This window comes from Aquarana catesbeiana, linkage group LG05 (assembly GCF_042186555.1).
Source record: "Aquarana catesbeiana isolate 2022-GZ linkage group LG05, ASM4218655v1, whole genome shotgun sequence".
NCBI lineage: Eukaryota > Metazoa > Chordata > Amphibia > Anura > Ranidae > Aquarana > Aquarana catesbeiana.
The window spans coordinates 614,504,127-614,524,753 of NC_133328.1; the positions used below are offsets into that span (position 1 = coordinate 614,504,127).

Consider the following 20,627-nt stretch of genomic DNA (forward strand, 5'->3'; position numbering starts at 1 on the left):
TGTGATGACAAGACTTGGTGATGGGGGGCTCTGATGTGATGACAAGACTTGGTGATGGGGGGCTCTGATGTGATGACAAGACTTGGAGATGGGGGGCTCTGATGTGATGACAAGACTTGGTGATGGGGGGCTCTGATGTGATGACAAGACTCGGTGATGGGGGCTCTGATCAGACTCGGTGATGGGGGGCTCTGATGCTATGAGAAGACTCGGTGATGGGGGGCTCTGATGCTATGAGAAGACTCGGTGATGGGGGGCTCTGATGCTATGAGAAGACTCGGTGATGGGGGGCTCTGATGCTATGAGAAGACTTGGTGATGGGGGGCTCTGATGCTATGAGAAGACTCGGTGATGGGGGGCTCTGATGCTATGAGAAGACTCAGTGATGGGGGGCTCTGATGCTATGAGAAGACTCGGTGATGGGGGGCTCTGATGCTATGAGAAGACTCGGTGATGGGGGGCTCTGATGCTATGAGAAGACTCGGTGATGGGGGGCTCTGATGCTATGACAAGACTCGGTGATGGGGGGCTCTGATGTGATGACAAGACTTGGTGATGGGGGGCTCTGATGTGATGACAAGACTCAGTGATGGGGGGCTCTGATGTGATGACAAGACTCAGTGATGGGGGGCTCTGATGTGATGACAAGACTCAGTGATGGGGGGCTCTGATGTGATGACAAGACTCAGTGATGGGGGGCTCTGATGTGATGACAAGACTCAGTGATGGGGGGCTCTGATGTGATGACAAGACTCAGTGATGGGGGGCTCTGATGTGATGACAAGACTCAGTGATGGGGGGCTCTGATGTGATGACAAGACTCGGTGATGGGGGGCTCTGATGCTATGAGAAGACTCGGTGATGGGGGGAGCTGATGCGATGAGAAGAATCGGTGATGGGGGGCTCTGATGCTATGAGAAGACTCGGTGATGGGGGGCTCTGATGCTATGAGAAGACTCAGTGATGGGGGGCTCTGATGCTATGAGAAGACTCAGTGATGGGGGGCTCTGATGCTATGAGAAGACTCAGTGATGGGGGGCTCTGATGCTATGAGAAGACTCAGTGATGGGGGGCTCTGATGCTATGAGAAGACTCAGTGATGGGGGGCTCTGATGCGATGAGAAGACTCAGTAATGGGGGGGCTCTGATGCGATGAGAAGACTCGGTGATGGGGGGGAATCTGTCATGATGAGAGGCTCTAATGTGGTGGGGGGACTTCTGATTTGATGGGGAGCTCTTGATGTGAAGTTAATTTCATGAATGCGGTCATGTGTATCATCCCAGGCTCAGGTATTATTGTTAAGCGACATTTAAGTTTTTTACATTTTGGGCTGGGGTGGCTCAGGATCTGGCAATACTTTCAAAGGGTGCTGTGACTGAAAAAGGGTTTCGAAACGCTGGCTTAGAACCTCAAACTGATTTTTTTTATGCCACAAAAAAATGTGGAATATTTATATTTTACAACAGATGTACAGAACAGTACATACACAAAAAGGATAATAAGTAACTAGAGTCAACAAAGATCATAGTAGCTGTGACTATCTGGCACTCAGCCTGGGTGCCTCTGCCAAGATACAGCTTCCTCCACTCTGGAACCAAGAACCAGGTATTATAGCTGAGCACCCAAGAACTAGACAACACTAGCTTAGGTGCAAACTGGAACTGACGTTATTGTAAACTGACCCAGAATATATACCACACAAAATCAGGTAAGCGCTTGATCACATTATCCTAAACAATAATATATCTAATGAACTGCAAGCGTAAACATCCCACAATGGTTCGGTACCAAGGTAAAGTTGACACAATGCTAGTCGCATCAACAAGAAAATTAGCAGGCAGAAACAATAGGCGACTCAATTAACAATAATGCCGCGTACACACAGTCGGATTTTCTGACGGGAAATGTGCGATGGGAGCTTGTTGTCGGAAATTACAACCGTGTGTAGGCTCCATCGGACATTTTCCGTCGGAACTTCCGACAAACAAAATTTGAGATCTGGATCTCAAATTTTCCGACAACAAAATCCATTGTCGTAAAATCATGTGTACACAATTCCGACGCACAAAGTTCCACGCATGCTCGGAATCAAGCAGAAGAGCCACACTGGCCATTGAACTTCATTTTTTTCTCGGCTCGTCGTGCGCGTTGTACGCCACCGCGTTCTTGGCGATTGGAATTTCCGACAAGATTTGTGTGACCTTGTGTATGCAAGACAAGTTTGAGCCAACATCCTTCAGAAAAAAAACATGGTTTTTGTTGTCGGAATGTGCGACCGTGTGTACGCGGCATTAGAGTTCACACCTAGGAGGCACCAAATGGGGAAATTATACCATAAGAGAAAAACACCTTAGTAAACAGATCATAGCAAGAGACCCCAAGCAGCAGGTTGTTTTGAGCTGATAATGTTAACATCTGCTCTAAGTCTCTGAGTCTAGGGGGGTGTGAAGCAGTCAATGCTGGTTTGGGCATAGAGACCTCAAATCTGTATCTGGGTCCTCCAGTTCTCAGAGTCTGTGTGTTTTAAGGAGACATGGACCCAAATCCAAAGCAAAACCACTCCAAAGGTCCCCCGGACACACCCCTCCCAAAGAATAAAGCCCCCTCAAAAGCCAGGGTCCATAGTCAGTAGGCAAGAGGCTACTCTGCAGTCCCCTCCAAAAGCCCCCGTCTTGGTTAGGTCTGTCACAGTAGCCATAACAATAGCCAAATCAAATAAAGGGTGATATTGGTATATAGCAAAGCAATTATGTTACCAATCAAAACTCGTTAAAGCGAAGTTCCACCCAAAAGTGGACCTTCCACTTTAAGTACTGGTGACCCCCTGGAGTGGGGGGGGGGGTGCGTGCGGGTACCCATTTCTGACAGGCACCCAGCTCCCACTTCCGCCCCTGGCGCCGGAAAGAAGTTCATCTCTACCCCGTCCCTCCCTGCAATCTTCTGGGACACGTCCCAGAAGATTGCCCGGCCATTCCCAACGCGCAGCACGGCTCGGATCTGTATGAGAGTTCAGGAAACCAATTTCAAAATTTTAACCTTTTGGTATCATACCCCATCTCCCTTGCATAAATACTTCCCAAATACCACTGACCGCTGCTGGTGATGCCTTAAATATACCTGCTAAAAATCTGTACTCCGGCATGTCCTTAAAGGATTACTAAAGCCTCATGGTTTAAAAAAAAACAAAAAAACAAACATGTCATACTTACCTTCACTGTGCAGCTCATCCTCTTCTGGGGTCACTCTAGCGCTGGTGGCTCCTCCCCGCATCAATTACCCACATTGGAGAAGCGCTCTCCTTGGTGGACACTCGTGCGGGCACGCTCCCGAGTACTGCTTTACACTGTGTCCTTAGAGACAGAATGCAGGACTCGGCCCCATCCCCAGCATCATAGGATGATTTGATTAACAGCAGCAGGAGCCAATGGCTGCGCTGTTATCAATCTATCCAATCAAGAGCCGAGACACCTACCCAACACTGGCCCTCCGCACCCCCCCCCCACCATTATTTTACCTTATTCTTTTCTTCGCTCATCCATCTCTTCATTCCTTCCTCCTTTTATATATAAAACTCTGGCAGTTCCCTCCTTCGTCATAGGCGTACCCTGTATTTGCTTTTATGGTGCCTATCTTGCTTTTTTTTATTGCATGAGATCCACTTTTTTATTTTTATTTTATTTTTTAGAGCTCTGTGTTGACTCAGTCATTGCTCATATCTTTCCATGGTATGACACTACTTCTAACTGTGACAGTGAATGTTTTACTTTAACCAGTCTATATGTGTCATCACTCTCACATTACTATTCTGCAAGGCTGTCATAATGGTCAGAAGTTAACATTAACGGGTGCATTTTATTATATTTTGTTCTTTGGCTATCTTGAAAACTGCTGCTTCCTAAATAAAAAATGTGTGTAAAAAAAAAAAAAAAATCATATGGGTATGCTTGTGATTGTGAGATCATCTCTTATCCACATCTCACTATAGGGTAGATGGCAGAGTTGCACGATTCTGGATAAAATTAGAATCACATTATTTTTTGCTTAGAATAAAGATCACGATTCTCATGGCGTAACATCATCTTTCACATTATACAAAAAAATTGGGCTAACTTTGCGGTGTAGTTTTTTTTTATATATATATATTGTTTGGGGGTTCTAAGTAAAAAATAAAGATTTTTAACTTGTAATCAACAAGTATCAAAAAAGGTTTAGTCTTTAAGTGGTTAATGTGCGCTGGGATGAAATAGGAGTATGGGGGAATGATAGGGCAAGTGGCAATGGCCAGGCAGGGATAGGTGCTATGGTAGAGGTGTGGTAGAAGCCTAGTACTCCTATAAATTGTTAGGGGTAGTTAAGGGATGATGTCTATCCTTGATCAGATTGGGGGCATCTCAGGTGAAATGCTCTGTATCACACAAGTTAAGTTGGTTCACGTGTCGATGTGTTTATGCTCGGCAGTGATCTTAAAACTGAGCAAACAGGCCCGTATGGGTGTATTTGTCCATCCTGTCCAGTGATAGTTCCTCCATTTTGAGGGGTTTATTCATTCAACATACATTTCCTTCAGACTGTGTTGATGGTGTGATGGAATACACATTCTAGCTGCAATTATGGGCCAAGATGTGCATGGTCAGCAATTTCATTTAGCGTCTCCTAGAATAGAACCTGTCAGATTTTTATTGCCGTGTCCCCTTTAACTGGCCCTGGTAGCCACTGTCTTTGGTACAAAAAGCAAAGGGAAATAAAACATTTTGTCATAAAAAATGAAGTGAGAGGGAATCTTCCAGTGAGGAAAACTGTTCTATTGATCAATGTTTAAGAGTGGATATGCCCTCACTTTGAAGAGATCTCCTCTTACCTCCTGCTGTGTCTCTGGGAAAGGAAGAGAGGGGAAATCCCCCTGGAAGGATGCAGACAACACAAAAAATTAACAGGGGTCTTAACCATTACCTACTCTCGAAATAAACGTTTTGGCTTTACATACACTTAAAGGAAGTGGTTGAGCACAATAAGCAGACAGGACAGTGTGTAATAGCTAGGTAGCTAGTAATAGTTTTTTTTTTTTAATAAAATTTTTACATACTGGCACTATAATAATGCATTGTCAACATAGTGACACTGCTAGGGATGGGGTGTTGGGGGTGTGGAAGAGATGTTTTATTTTATTTTTATTTTTACACACTAGGATTGCTTATTACAGTGATGATCACTGTAAATGCAATCATTAACTGTCATGAATGGCTTTCATTTGTGATTCATTGTTAACCAATGTGATTGACCACAGCCATCACATAGTACAGGGCCACTGTGGTTGGCCCTGAACCCTGTGATCACTGTGACCAATCACAGAGATCACAAAGTAAATAATGCTATCATGAGTGGATGCCATTCATGACCGTTATTTACTAGTGAATTTGTGATCGATTTGATTGGTCAAAGTGATCACATGGTACTTGGGACCAATCAAAGTGGCCCAGTACAGACAACTGTGATCTGTTGTGTCCACAGCAGTTACAGATTGCACCGCTGCACGCTTCAGGGGGCATGTAGGAGCAGGAAGATATACCCATATGTCCTCCCGGAAATATAAAGTATCTGCCGATGATGTACATTGGCTGGGTGGGAAGTGGTTCAAAAATGATTATTCTGAACTCTGGGAGTTACAGGCTGCATTCACAGCTCCACACTATGGTAGGATGCAGGAGTACCTGCATGTCTGGTGTAGTTTTCCATAAAACAAACCTTCCAGAAGGATTAATGGTAATGCATGTAAACGGATTAAAAGCGTGTAATGGTAAACATAGCCTGTGGTGATTTGCTATTGCTATTTTGTCATGGTCATTCTCATGTAGCTGGATTGTCCAACTATTTGTCTTTTTATATTATGGAGATTCCATCAGGCAGCAGAGGACTGTGTCACTGAGGTTTCCACAACTTACAATGTTGTTTGCTAGCAGGTACACCAAACATCTGTTTATGTTGGAGTTAGCTTTTATGAGGCTTACGTGTATGCAGCCACAATAAGCTATCCATTGCAATAATTTGTATAAGAGTTCAGGAAACTCAATGCTTACTGTGACTATACAGTATCTCACAAAAAGTGTGTACACCCCTCACATTTTTGTAAATATTTTCTTCTACCTTTTCATGTGACAACACTGAAGAAATGACACTTTACTACAATGTAAAGTAGTGAGTGTACAGCTTGTATAACAGTGTAAATTTGCTGTCCCCTCAAAATAACTCAACACACAGCCATTAATGTCTAAACCGCTGGCAACAAAAGTGAGTACACCCCCAAGTGAAAATGTCCAAATTGGGCCCAGAGTGTCAATATTTTGTGTGGCCATTTTTTTCCAACACTGCCTTAACCCTCTTGGGCATGGAGTTCACCAGAGCTTCACAGGTTGCCACTGGAGTCCTCTTCTACTCCTCCAGAATGAGAGAGTGAGAGTGATAACACCAAATTTAACACACATGCTCCACATTCACACCTGAGACCTTGTAACACTAACGAGTCCCATGACACCGGGGAGGGAAAATGGCTAATTGGGCCCAATTTGGATATTTTCACTTAGGGGTATACTTACTTTTGTTACCAGCGGTTTAGACAATAATAGCTGTGTGTTGAGTTGTTTTGAGGGGACAGCAAATTTACACTGTTATACAAGCTGTACACTCACTACTTTACATTGTAGCAATGTGTCATTTCTTCAGTGTTGTCACATGAAAAGATATAAAATATTTCCAAAAATTTGGGGGGGTGTACTCACTTTTGTGAGATACTGTAAGAGCTAATAGAAAATGAATGCTAAGTAATTTCGATGTAAAACTGGCACGTGCCTTTGGGGCAAACTAACTACAAATTTGTGCACGTGGAGGTAAATAAACCAGCTATCAAATGCTGGTAGAGCATTGTCACCTATTGATCTTCTAGATAAAGCCATGTAGCATTATTATCCACTATTACCCCCTGGGGTATTCGTGAGGATGCAGCTCTTCGTGCCGACTGGAGGCAACAGTACAATTCTCTCTATCGCAGCCTGTTTCTCCCACCTTCTGAGATCAGAGGTCATGTGAATGGAATAAGGGGCAATGATGGGCTTTTTGAAGACCTGTTGGAAAAGTCTTCCTTGATCCGCAAGCAAGGGTGAGATGCGCTGGGACCTGCTTGATGGTAGTGTTCAAAGTATAGACAGAGGCTTTATGTGAGGGTTTTGCAGTGAGAACAAGTATGCTAGCCTAGAGAACAGACTTCTTTCCTTTTCCCTGCCACTCATCTTTTGTGCTTACTCTCCAATGTAATTATAAGGATTTAAAGCTGAACTTCAGGAACAAAGCCACTTTGTAAAATGCGCTGGCATAATATGAAAGTCCAACGAGGCGCATGCCACCTAGTGGACTTATCTCTTTATCATACATTTGACACTTTTAGGGAGCTCCAGGATAGCTATGGCTACATTTCCAGAGCGCCAACACTGGGCCTTCTGGTCTCTTTTAGGTGCAGAGTCACATGCAGCTGCTATGCCCAACCCCCTCCTCCTCCTGTCGAATCAGAGCGTTTTGTATTATGTGAACCCATTCACAAACTTTAAAGGCTTCAGTGAATAGGCAGCAGAGGGAAGGTGAAGGCATAACAGCTGTGTGAGAAAACAGCATCTATCCTTCCAGAGACCTGGGGTGTAGCGATAGCTATCCTCCCAGAGCTCCATAAAGCTGTCAGATGTAAATAAAAGAGATACGTCCATGAGGGGGCATTCACCTTATTGGATTGAACTCATAGCATGTCTGCACACTTAAAGTGGTTCAAGTCCTGGAGCTCAGCTTTAAACTTGTCATTCATTGAAATAAAGGCATGCCGAACAGAGCACATTCTACAGTAAGCACCTCACTACACAACCTGCAAACAAATTTCCATAAATGCCGTGAAATAAACACTTACCTAGTCTCTGAGAGAATTCATAGAATTTCTTTAGTTTGCCGACCAGAGGGACGACTGCTCCCCATGCCTTCTCCTGCAACTTCTCATCAGTAGCATGTTGTATTGCCTGGAAACAAGATGATTTACCGTGATCTTTGTGAAATGAACCTAAAACGTAATTTATTTACAGGGAAGAGCAGTTTTATGGCTTCATGTGACGTGCCCATTGAGATTTGCAGTGATCTGCCTTTCAGCAATCGATAACTTGTAAGGGATGCACATTCATTAAGCAGCTGGACCAAAACAAAGTACAGCTCAAGGCAATCGTTTTTATTTTTAGAAAGAGTTGGAATATTTATGAGGTTTTTAGTGGTTCTGTCATACCCACTGGGAAGATTTTCTTTCACTTCCTGCTGTGTGTCACAACACACAAAAACATTTTATTAATTTTAAAGCCAAATTTATTCTGCTTACATTTTGCCTTTCTCTTGTTTCTCCTTCCCCATGCGAATTATATTTTTAAACTAAACCAATTTTAATTTCATACCTTCAGGCCAATGATCTCCCTGAATCTCTGTCCTTCTCTAGGCAATGAAGGCAGATCATAGCTTGTGGAAAGTGGTAGTACATAGCTTTCTGAAAACATCACTACACCTGCCTCAGTACCCAACGTGGCGAGAGAGTCTTCACCGCACAGGTGTAGATTCAAACCAGGTGTGAACCAAATGATTGTCTCCAAAAGGAAAGAGCCCCGGGTGCTGGCTAATGCTAAGTCATGCTGGAAGTATGCAAGAAAGTCCAGACAGCCGCACACTGGGAAAAATGCAAATGTCTTTATTGTAAAAACGGGATCATACAGGACACTGTGGCGAAAAAAGTACAGGCAATCAGCTAACGCGTTTTGCACTATGCTAAGTGCTTACTAAGCACTTAGCATAGTGCAAACCCGTTAGCTGATTGCCTGTACTTTTTTCGCCACAGTGTCCCGTATGCTGTATGATCCCGTTTTTACAATAAAGACATTTGCATTTTTCCCGGTGTGCGGCTGTCCGGACTTTCTTGCATACTTCCTACACCTGCCTCAGTACTCCTCTTAAAAACCCCCAAGCCTGATGCAAGTGGTGGGCTGGCTCTTGGGGGGGGGGTTGCAAATATCAAAATGCCTTGATGGGTGGATGTCAGTCTGGTGCACTGGGTGTTCCTAGGCAGACTGCTATAGATAACACCCACATGTGATGCGGAGGTGACATGACTTAGACTGTTTTCACACGGGCGATCCAATCAGGTCCACCAGTTAGTTTTTTCAGGTGGACCTGATCGGACCATCCATTGTTCTCTATGGAGCAGTCACATGTCCGCTGACACCCGCCGACATCCGATCTGATCCTGTTCACCAAAAACAGACAGATGGGTAATCTATTCCCTATCCGTCTGGCTTATCGGATGACAGTCAGATGGAAACGGACAGACGGTCTGACTGCCCTATAGAGAACAACGGGGCAGTGTCCATGTCTGCTCTGCTTAAGTGGAGCGAACACGGACCTGTCATCCACCTGCTCAACAGGAATGAGCAGAGAAATTTCCTGCTGAGCAGGCGGATGCGCTTTATGAAGTCTCCCCTGTGTGAAAGGGGCCTAAAAGAACTGAAATCCAATGAATGCAAGGGGTGAGCCAGGGATAGTGAGGCTGGGGAGGAAAGAGATAGGGATGATACTCAAATTCTCTAACCAAGAAAGGAGGCGGGCTCTATCTGACTTGCTGCAGCTTCTAAAACACACTATGAGAAGCCCAAAGTGTGCAACAAAATCAGAGTACACAGCAGTGAGGGAACTACAATTAAGTGACATGTTGCTGGTTTGGCCAGCAAAGACGTGATGCCGTAGAAGCAGGTGAGCAGCCTCTAATTCAGGATCACTAATATGAAATGCCCCTTAAAGCTGATGTCCATGTTTCCTGTCACTTTAAATAGTTTGTTTGCACCAAGCTGGTCCAAAGGAACCATTTCCTTCACCAAGTGTTGAAATATCTTTAAGCACCTGAAGTACTGCATGTAGCTTCAGCTGTGAGACAGAGACTTCCCTTCTCACACCCGGAACAATATAGAGTTGGCGCTCAGCCATTCATATGCAGCTTTGTATATTGTGAATGAATACAAAGCTTCCACTGATTGGCCTTTAGCGGAGAGGCGGTCTGATGACATCACGCTCTCCGACACAGCCAGAGGAAGCACTCAAAGAATAAAAAGTTGCCTATGAATGGCTGAGCACCATTCAGATCAACTCTTTATTATTTTTCCCAGAAGTATTGGTCTTACAGCTGGAACCCAGCACTGTGTACTGTATGTGGCTGAAGCTACATGCAGTACATACAGTGCTTACAGCAAGTGCAGCACTTAGTGAAAGTAAAAGAAAATCCCAAAATTTGGGTTGTCCCCAGAAAAGTAATAGAGGGAAAAACTTCCAATGAGGACAATAGTCCTGGTGACCTGGGGGTCCCCAAATAATTCCCTTAATTTGGAGAGCTTTTCTCTCACTTCCTGTTTGGCTATGGGACAGGAAGTGAAGGGAAATCTATGCAATGGGACACAGACGGCAAAAAAAATCCCACAGGAGGTTATAACCCTCCCTTACTCTATCCAAAATGAAAAAAAATATTTTGCCTTCCCCAGACATTTTTTTTTCTGCTATTTCACTTAGGCAGCATTCGTCTCCCAAAAGACAGCAATGCAAAATGCACATTTGTAAAGCCCCCTACTGTGCTTTATAAATGTGCAGCGATTTTTTGTAAGCAGCTTTTTTTAAATGGACCCCTAAGAGACTGTACTATTCATCAGTTTTGGTGTTCTCCAAGACACAACAGAATTCAAATTTAATTCAAAATTGAAATATAATCATAATCCACCCTAGCCTAATCTTAACCATATCCTGTCTTTTTTTTTTTTTTTTTAATATAAAGAGATGTGGAGCTTGCTCAGTGAAATCAGTGAAAAGGATTTAGAAAAACCTTAGAAACCCACATTTACCTAAAACCAAACACATAAAAATCAACACAAGGGACACAACTGACAGCTTTGTATAATGTGTCCCTTGTGCTGATTCTTCTCGTAGGAGAAATCTTCCCGCATTCTACCATCCTCCCTCCTCTCCTCTCCCTCCACTCTAATCTTCCAGTGTGGTGGGGGTTAATACAACTAAGGGGCTGTCAAGAGGTTTCATTAGGAAAGCTCAACTATATCCAACCTTTCCTGAGAGATCCACCAATCACAGAAGACATATTACAGTTTCTATAAATGACACAGGATCTGTGCACGGAGGGGGGCAGAGCCATTAAATATTGGCCCGTCCCATTTCATAGAAGCAGAATATTACGGCAGTGGAGGGTAGGACGGAAGATTTCTCCTAAAAGAATAATCAGCACAAGGGACACATCGTATTAACTGTAAGCTGTATTCTTGTTTTTTATTTTGGGTAAACTTAGGCTAGGGATTTAAAGCGATTATCAACCTTTTTAAAAAAAAAAAAAAAAAAAACTAAAATAAACATACTTACTTGCTCTGTGCAATGGTTTTGCACTGAGCAGCCCGATCCTCTTTTTTTATCTAGGACCCCCCACTGGCGCTCCAGGCCCCTCCTTTTTGGCAAATGCCATTTTCCCTGGGGGCACCCATGCATGCTTGCTCCAAACTGCCCAGTGTGAGTCTATTGACACAGACCAGATGCCCCCCACATCACAGCATTTGATTGACAGCAGAAAGAGCCAATGGCTGCTGCTGCCATTAATCTGCCCAATGAGGAGGGAGAGAGCGGCTAGAAATTATTAGGTTGAATGTGGGAACACTGAAGAGCACTGGGGAGAAGGTTGGCATTTATAGTCTCCAAGAAAGAGCCCCACTAGGATTTATAAAGCAAACAAGTTATTAAGAGACATTGGTGTTATTGCTAACACAAGAATCCGATTCATCTTTTCAATAAAAATCTGGGCTTGGGAAATGTTAGTTATAAGCTGGTTGGCGGCAAAGCGAAACAATGCTTTTTTAGGGGGGGGGGGAGAGGAGGCCTTTATGAAAAAATACAGTTAATTAACTTTAAGAAGAAATTCACCTCTCGGATCTCCAGGCCCGCTCCTCGATACGACTGTAAATCATCCAGAATTCCTTCGGCATCCTTTAAAACTACATTCACCTGATTATAAACATCCTTTTCGGATTCTGAAGGCTGAGCATCTGAGTGGCATCAAATCACATGACTGTTAGCAGGCATTATACGACTACAAAAGCCAACCCCACCAAGAACTGACATTTCAGTTTTGCATTGTTGCCAGCTAGAGGGATCACATGATGGCTTCTTTCATCTTTTAGTTACTCCAGTGGTAAGACCTCTATAATGAAACTTGCTCTTCTACCTAAGGGCTGTGGCTATTACAAAACTAAATAATGGTGTCCTTCTCTCCCAATGGGTTCTGTGTAAGGCAGAAAAACTCTGAGTTAAAACTCTTGAAGGAGGACACCACTGTTGATGCCCCGGGGGAAACCAAAAAAACTAACTATTGGCGGGAAATCTGTAGCTTTCAGTAAATATTATTAAATGGTGATTCAACACTCCTGTGCCTAGCCAAAACTGAAAAATCATTTTTGCATGGAGTTGGCTTTTCACACAAGGAAAAAGTTGTCAGAAGAAAACTGGCGAAGCAAGCAATAGCAATTATAACTAATTTATTAAATCTACTACCCCAAAGAGGACATATTGCTAAACAGGAGAATATGCAAAGCTAGGACACATTATTAGGCTAAAACTAGTCACATTGAACAGTACAGGGCAACAGTAACACTTGTATTCTAAACTAATAATATAAAATACATAAGTTCAAGATGTGTTCATAGTAAACAGCTGAATGGTTCTCCTTTAACAGATTCATGTATTTCTAATTTAAATTTCAAATTTTAAAGCCAATTTAAACTTTCAGTTTAGTTCAGATAAATATATTCCAGATGCATTAAAACAAAAGGTGTTCAATACCTTTCCTTCTAAAGCAGCCAAAGCCTGAGTAGAAAAGCCTGTCCGATGCCAGCATGCTGCAAATGACTCTTGCTCTCTGTATGGAAGAAGCAGGTGTCTTTCTGCAAAGGTCTGCCTTGTTCCCTGTTGAGTCAGAGCTAGAGCTCTCCAATTAGCAGGGAGCATGAGTTTTAGGAATTGCAGAGCTCTATTTCTGACTCATCCTGGGTATAAGTAGGACCTCCTAGGTCCAACATGCCTCCTACTAAGTCATAGCTCATAGCTTTAGCTCTACAATAAGCAAAACTCAGATACTGTAATTAATTAGAGAGCTCTAGTTGATTTAAACTGATATCTCTTTTGGACTTTAAAATGTTAACCCTCTGGAGACAAGTAACCACTGCCTGTCTATGGAAAGCTCCTTTTTGAGCAACTCCTCCCCTGGTTAACTGTTGGAGAATTAAGCGTCTGAGTTGAATTTTTCTGACCAATTACAGATGTTTTCTCTATAGAATAAGCATCCCTTGGAATGTCCTCTTACCATTTCCCTGCTTCCTCCACAGGCAAAAACATGTGAGCTTGGGTAATACACGTTTATCATTAAAATGATCTTTCAGTAGTCAGAATGGGCCTGCATATGCCTCAATCTAGTCCTGTTGATTCAAGCCATCCTCTCAGCCTGTAACTTGGGGGGGGGGGTACCCCCTTCCACATCTGCAATCCCCGTCTAGGCCCGCACATGTGCAGAGGGGAGACAGATGTGGTTCCTCAGGAAGCCACAATCGTCTCCCATATCCAAGACGGCAGAGTCGGGGACCTGCAGTGGTAAAAAGAACAGGCTGCAGAAAGACATTTGTATTTTGTAGCTGCTGACTTAACCACTTAAGGTCCACCCTTTAACAGTTTTACTGCTACAGGGCGGCACCTCTGCACCGAATCATGTGTGTGTGTTCTCCAACATTTCAGGGTAGGAGGCACACATGCACGTTGGCGGCAGCTCGCTCCCGCTGTGATTGCACACAGCAGGAGCATATCGGCAGGTACCGCAGACTCTATTTTCGCCGGCACCTGCGATACTCTTGCAGAGAAACAGAGCGGCGGTCTGCCTATGTAAACAAGGCAGATCGTCGTTCTGACAGAAAAGGTATGGATCCTGTGTCTCTGCAAAGCAGGGACTAGAATCCATGTCTTCCCATAGTAAAAGCAACTAACAGAGTGTAGTAACACTGGCTATGCACACAGTTTACCCTTTGATTGACCCTGATGCTATCCCTTTCCCAACCATTTTTTATTAGCACTGATCACTGTATTAGTGTCACCGGTCCCCAAAAAATGTCAAAAGTGTCAGTTCATGTCCAAATGTCCATTGCAATATCGCAGTCTCTCCGATTGCCGCTGTCGCTGATTGCCGCCATTACTAGTTAGAATAACTAAAAATAAGTAAAAATATCCCATAATTTGTAGATGCTATAACGTTTGTGCAAACTAATTAATATTATTTATAGCGCAAAAAATAAAAACGCATTATTGATCAAATACCACCACAAGAAACTTGGGGAAAAAAAAAAACACACTTTTTTTGGGTACAGTGTCGCATGACCACACAATTATCAGCTAAAGTAGCACAGTGCCGGATCGCAAAAAAATGGCCTGGTCATAAGAGGGATAAATCTACCGGAGGTCAAGTGGTTAAAAACAACGAACCGAAGTTCCTCTTTAAGTGTCAGTTCAGCCCCAACTTTTAACTTTTAAATACATGTGCTTTGGTTGCTGTCCCTGTCCCTAAAAGAGAAATCTCAACACTTCTTGTAGCTGCCCCAAGCAATAAAGGAGAGGGTAAAATTTCCCCAATGGGAGACAGTTTTTCACCATTCTATTCTATACAAAACGTAAAAAAAAAAAAGGTTTTACCACTTCATTTGTCAGGGCCATGAGTCTAAGCTCCAACACAAATAACCCACCAGGACTAGCTATGCTTCCACACAATTTTGTATCAGTGGCCATATTCCAACATGAGCTCCTCAAAATTATTCTTGAAGGATATGCTTTGCTCAGGTGCAAACGTTTCTTGAAGGACACTTTCTTCTATACGTCTAAAATCTTGTAAGGCTTACCAACAAAAATGGTAGTGCTAGGATAGCATCTGGGCTTCCAATATCTCTCAAAAGACTACAATAGGGGTGATTTCCCTGCATTGTTTGTCTCCCTTCCCCCCAAGGCCATAATGAAGAATTTTTAGTTTTGTTTTTTTAACTGAACCTTATGGAGAGGCCATTAGGGAATGTGACAACGTCAAAAGGCTTTGTGAAACCTGTGGTAGTTAGCCAAACTGGGAATTATGGAGAGGAAATAGCTTGACTGGAGACGCCAAGAGATAAAAAGACACTTGCAAGTAGTACGTTGGGACATCATCTGTCCACCTCTATGCCTCAGCCAATCAGAGGAAGCTTTGTACTAATTTATAGCATATAAAGCCTCCTGTGAATGGCTAAGCGGTGCTCAACCTGGCTCTATTTTGTTCTAGGAGCAAGACACAAAATTCCCATCCTGCTGCTGGAACACAGCATTGTATAGTCTCAGCTATATACAGTAGTTGTTGTAGGCGCAAAAAATAGTTTGTTTGGGCCAGCTTGGCCCAAAGGTACATTTAAAGCGAAGTATTGCAAAAACTTGTTTGGCGATCTTTCTCTTGTAGATCACAGGAGCGAACTTACTTTTGTATTCCTGTGACCAGAATCAGCCAACAGCAGGCTAAAGCATTCTGGATGTATTTCGGCAATAATGTCGGGATCCACCCAGATGCCTGATCGGCAGCTGGCTCAGCCTCTCAGAGTGTTGCTGAGAGCCTGAGCCAGCAGCTCCCATCCCTTCCACAGCTTGGTGCTCCAATGAGTGCTGACAGTCACTGCTCTGTGAAGACTGAGAACTGAACGATCAGAGGTCACCTAATTGCTCAGTTTTCGGGCCTAGAGCCGCCAGCTGCAGTGTGGGATCAATGCTGCAGCCTTATAGGTGAGTATATGTGTTTGTTTTTTTCTATTCCCACATTTCTCATTTAAACGTGGAGTTAAGCTTTAACTTACCATATGCAAAGCTGTAATATCAGTTTTGAGAGTAGAATTAAAGTTCTAAGCTAAGACGTCTGTCAATATTTTCCATTTAGCAGTCCATGGAGTTGCCACAAATTACTCATGAGTGCTCATATAATATATTTACCCAAGTATACACACACAAACACACAACACTGTACAGTATTTAGCAATCAACATTGCTTAAACATACCTAATAAATGTCAATCACTAAACACGGTGAGTAATGAAATGACACATAAATGAGACTGCAATTAATGAAAGACGTTGACTTTACTCCATATCTTTAAAGAACAACAAACATGACACTTGCAGTGGACTTTCCCCATAATAACCCCATCAATTAAAAGAATAATTGTAGGTCCTTTGTGTTCATTGAGAATAAAAAGATAGGAGAGGCCTAGAGGCTCAGAAAAGCACTGGCTTGGAGGAATTTTGAAAGCTGCAGAAGACTGCTATGGAAAATGAGAAAAGGCAGTAAGATGGTACAGGAAGTCACCACTAAAAACACAGAACACTCCATGCAGAAAACAGATTACAATATACGGCAGAATTTTAGACCAATCTTTGTATCAAGACTTGTAAGTTTCGTCTATTCCTGTGTATGGATAATAATAGCTAATGTAGGTTACACGCCTCAAGACATAAGTGAAAAATATTCCTCATGGCCATTCCTCCAATTTGGTCCCCAATAAATCCCAATGGATTAAAATCTAAGGATTTCCCATAGAGATTAGTGAGTGTACCGGTGACACAGGTTAACTTGGGTCTGGTGCACACTGGTTTATTGTAAACGCCGTTTCTCCTGAAAGGACAAAATCAGTGTTAGATACTCACCTAAACTGCGTTTTTTTACACACCAGTTTAGGCAAGATTAGCAGCTTTGGGCGTTTAATTCTTCGACCAAAATTTTAATTTATTCTCGCCATTGAAGTGGATAAACTCTAAAAGTGCTAACAGGTAGCTTTAGCCGTGTTTGCCATGTTTATGTCCAAAAGCCCCTCTCCTGAACGTGATTCTTCTGCATTCCAGAGGAGTTCTGACCGTCTCTAAAAACTTTGCTGCTCTTAGGGCCCTTTCACACTGGGGTGGGGGGGCGTCGGCGGTAAAGCTATTGTAAGCGGCGCTTTACCGTCAGTATTCGGCCGCTATCGGGGTGGTTTCACCCCCCGCTAGCGGCCAAGAAAGGATTAAAAACCACCGCAAAGCACCTCTGCAGAGGCGCTTTGCCGGCGGTATAGCAGCGCTGCCCCATTGATTTCAATAGGCAGGAGCGGTGAAGGAGCTGTATACACTCCGCTCCTTCACCGCTCCGAAGATACTGCTTGCAGAACTATTTTTCCCGTCCTGCCAGTGCAGCGCTCCAGTGTGAAAGCCCTCAGGGATTTCACACTGGAATCAAAGCAGCGGCACTTTCGGGTCGGTTTGCAGGTGCTATTATTAGCGCAATAGCGCCTGCAAAACGCCCCAGTGTGAAAGGACCCTTAAACACCTCCAAAAGTGTGTACATGGACACGTAGGCTTTTATTGAGGTGTGTTCAGGGGATTAGGCAAAAAAAAAAAAAAAAAAAAAACACCAAAAGCCCCAAAATCAGAGGTCTTACAGGGGCAACATATAGGAAACTGAAAACCTGATTGACTGTGGGTTCTGAGTACTGGAGCAGATAAAAAAAATAAATCATACAGCATTCAATACAAAGTCAAGTTATTCAGTCACTCAAAAAGTGAGTGTTTTAGGTACCCGAGCTACGTGACTCTGGGTATTGGTTATGCGTGTATTGTAATCAGATCCTAATGCTCACCACGTGTACAGTATAGACTGAAATTATAGGAAATTTTGGAGTGTGAAGGTAATGAGTTAAAAGCTCTGATCCGTCCCAGAGGTCCTACTGAAATAAGGGTTAGAAGAGCGGGGATTTCAAATTCCCGATACGCTACAACTGCTGCGTGGGCACTGACAGCTCATCACCCATAGAGGTACATACAACAGGGACCTGGGTGGGTGCGAAGGGTGTGGGGAGTTAGCTCATATTTAATTTTTTTTCTGAAAACGTAAACTTACATTTTAAAGCTGAACTCCAGGCACATCAGCCAAGTACACAGTTAGAATACATACACTATATTGTCAAAAGTATTGGGACACCTGCCTTTACACGCACATGAACTTTAATGGCATCCCAGTCTTAGTCTGTAGGGATCAATATTGAGTTGGCCCTCCCTTTGCAGCTATAACAGCTTCAACTCTTCTGGGAAGGCTGTCCACAAGGTTTAGGAGCGTGTCTATGGGGATGTTTGACTATTTTTTCAGAAGTGCATTAGTGAGGTCAGGCACTGATATGGACGAGAAGGCCTGGCTCACAGTCTCCGCTCCAATTCATCCCAAAGGTGTTCCATCGGGTTGAGGTCAGGACTCTGTGCAGGCCAGTCATGTTCCTCCATCCCAAACTTGCTCATCCATGTCTTTATGGACCTTGCTTTTTGCACTGGTCCAAATCGTTCGATGGAGGGGAGATTAAGGAGTGGGGTTGTTTTTCAGGGGTTGGGCTTGGCCCCTTAGTACCAGTGAAGGGAACTCTAAAGGCATCAGCATACCAAGACATTTTGGACAATTTTATGCTCCCAACTTGGTGGGAACAGTTTGGGGATGGCCCCTTCCTGTTCCAACATGACTGTGCACCAGTGCACAAAGCAAGGAAGGAAGGAGAAGACCTGGGCTTTCAAATGCCCGGACCGCTGTACCGGCTGTGCGGGCACCGACAGCTAATCACCCACAGACAGTAAGTACAACGGTGACCTGGGTGGGAAGAGTGGGTCCGGTGTTTTCTGAAAAGGTGAACTTACACTATGAATGGCATTGGATAGCTATGATCTTTCAAAAAAGGTTGCAGGCCACAAAGCTAAGTTTTTAAAAGGCAGGTAAGCTCTTATCATTCCTTCTCGCTTTACATGCAAGTTTGCAGGGCAGAGTATGAGCCATTATCTTTGCTTCCGGCAAACACTGTGTACAAACTTTTCCGATAAACCCAACATTCTAAGCCAGGATATCAAAATAATTAACACTGCAAACACTATTAAAGCTGAAGTTTTTATTTTTTTTGTTTGGGGTGGGGGGCCAAATACATCACCAAAAACATTAGTTACGTGTAACGGTGTGTATAACTTTACCTGAAGGTGGCTGTTGCTAGTGTGAAGAGTTTTGCCACTTTCTTGCTCCCCTTGCCATTCAGAAACCTTGTATTGCTATTCTCCCACAACACATTGTGTTCTGTGAATGGAGATCCAGTCATTCAACTGCACCACTCTGTGAATGGAGGTGAAGCAATTGAATGACAGGATCCCCACTGCCCATTCACAGAACACAATGCATTGTGGGAGAATAGCAACACAAGGTCTCTGAATGGTGGGGAGGGCAGAAGGGGGCAACTCTTAACACTATCAGCGGCTGCTGTTACCCCTCACAACGGCGAAAGAGAGCTGCTTAGGGTAAAATTCTGCATTAGACCGAACTTTAAAGGATGGTCCAACAACTTACTAAACAAAAACTAGCAAAAAAAAAATCTCCTTTCCACCATTTTTTAAAAACACCATTGAAATATTTAAGTCTTGACACAGACCGGTCTAAAAAAAAATTACAATAGTTACCAAAAGCAAAACATACAAAAATCACCAACAACAAGAAGACAAAAACATGAAATGGATAAGCTTGGAAAACTCTCACAGGAAAGTTAAGGAATGAAGAACATTTTCATTGCAAAGAGCCCAGGAACAAAACATTGATATGGATAAAACACAGAAAGAGCTTCCCAGATTTTTACAAACTGACACAATAAAAAAAATAAAATAAACAAAAATAAAAAGAAGAAGTTTTTTTTTTGGGGGGGGGGGGGAGACCAATGTAGTCCAAAACTAAATAAACAATGCCGATCAATTTCTGTGAACTTTTAGAAGTTAGATTCAAACATCAATAATCAGAAGATCTGGCTTATTTAATTGAAACAACCAAAATATGTTGAAAACTTAAGAGACACTAAACTATGCCGTTTACAATAAGAATTAAATATTTTTTTAAATATATATATATATATATATATATATATATATATATATATATATATATATATATATATATATATATATATATATATATATATATATATTCTCAACTCAAAAAAGCCCCTTCTATTGCTCTCAGCCTCCTCTAAATCTCTAAATTCTGTTTTTGCTGCAGTGATCTGACCTCCTGTTAGAGGGTGGCTAAGTTCGTTCTCCATTGTCCCACTGTCTATAGGAACGTAGCCACACTCCCTTGCCTGTTCCCGAGATGGACTGGGGATTATGGACTATGGCACATGGCCTGCAACTCAGTCATTGACTGAAAGCTTTGTATTTTCTGAATGAATACAAAGCTTCCTCTGATTGGCTCAGATGGAGAGTTGGGCGGATGATGTTACGATCTCCACCCCAAGAGGAAGCCATGACCTCATTCAGAAAATACAAAGCTTCCTGTGAATGGCTGAGCAGTGTTCAGTCCAACATGATTTTGTTCCAAAAATGGGATTGGAAGACCCCATCCCGTTGCCAAAATATAGGGCTGTACACTATATCGCTCATGGTGCATACAG

The 20,627-nt window shown here is 43.0% G+C and overlaps 1 protein-coding gene across 12 annotated transcripts in view; it reads right to left on the reverse strand.

Moving 5' to 3' along the window:
- The window catches only part of CYRIB (CYFIP related Rac1 interactor B), a 217,518-nt gene that overhangs the window by 25,616 nt on the left and 171,275 nt on the right, over nucleotides 1-20,627 (reverse strand). For 10 of the 12 annotated variants that reach the window (XM_073632243.1, XM_073632248.1, XM_073632250.1 and 7 more), the window contains 3 exons: nucleotides 12,023-12,144; nucleotides 7,944-8,049; nucleotides 4,860-4,901 (listed from right to left, as the gene is read on the reverse strand). In XM_073632243.1, the coding sequence (XP_073488344.1) occupies nucleotides 4,860-4,901; nucleotides 7,944-8,049; nucleotides 12,023-12,144 (270 nt within the window). The remainder of the gene's footprint in view (nucleotides 1-4,859; nucleotides 4,902-7,943; nucleotides 8,050-12,022; nucleotides 12,145-20,627) is intronic. The other 2 variants (XM_073632253.1, XM_073632254.1) reach the window with 1 other exon arrangement.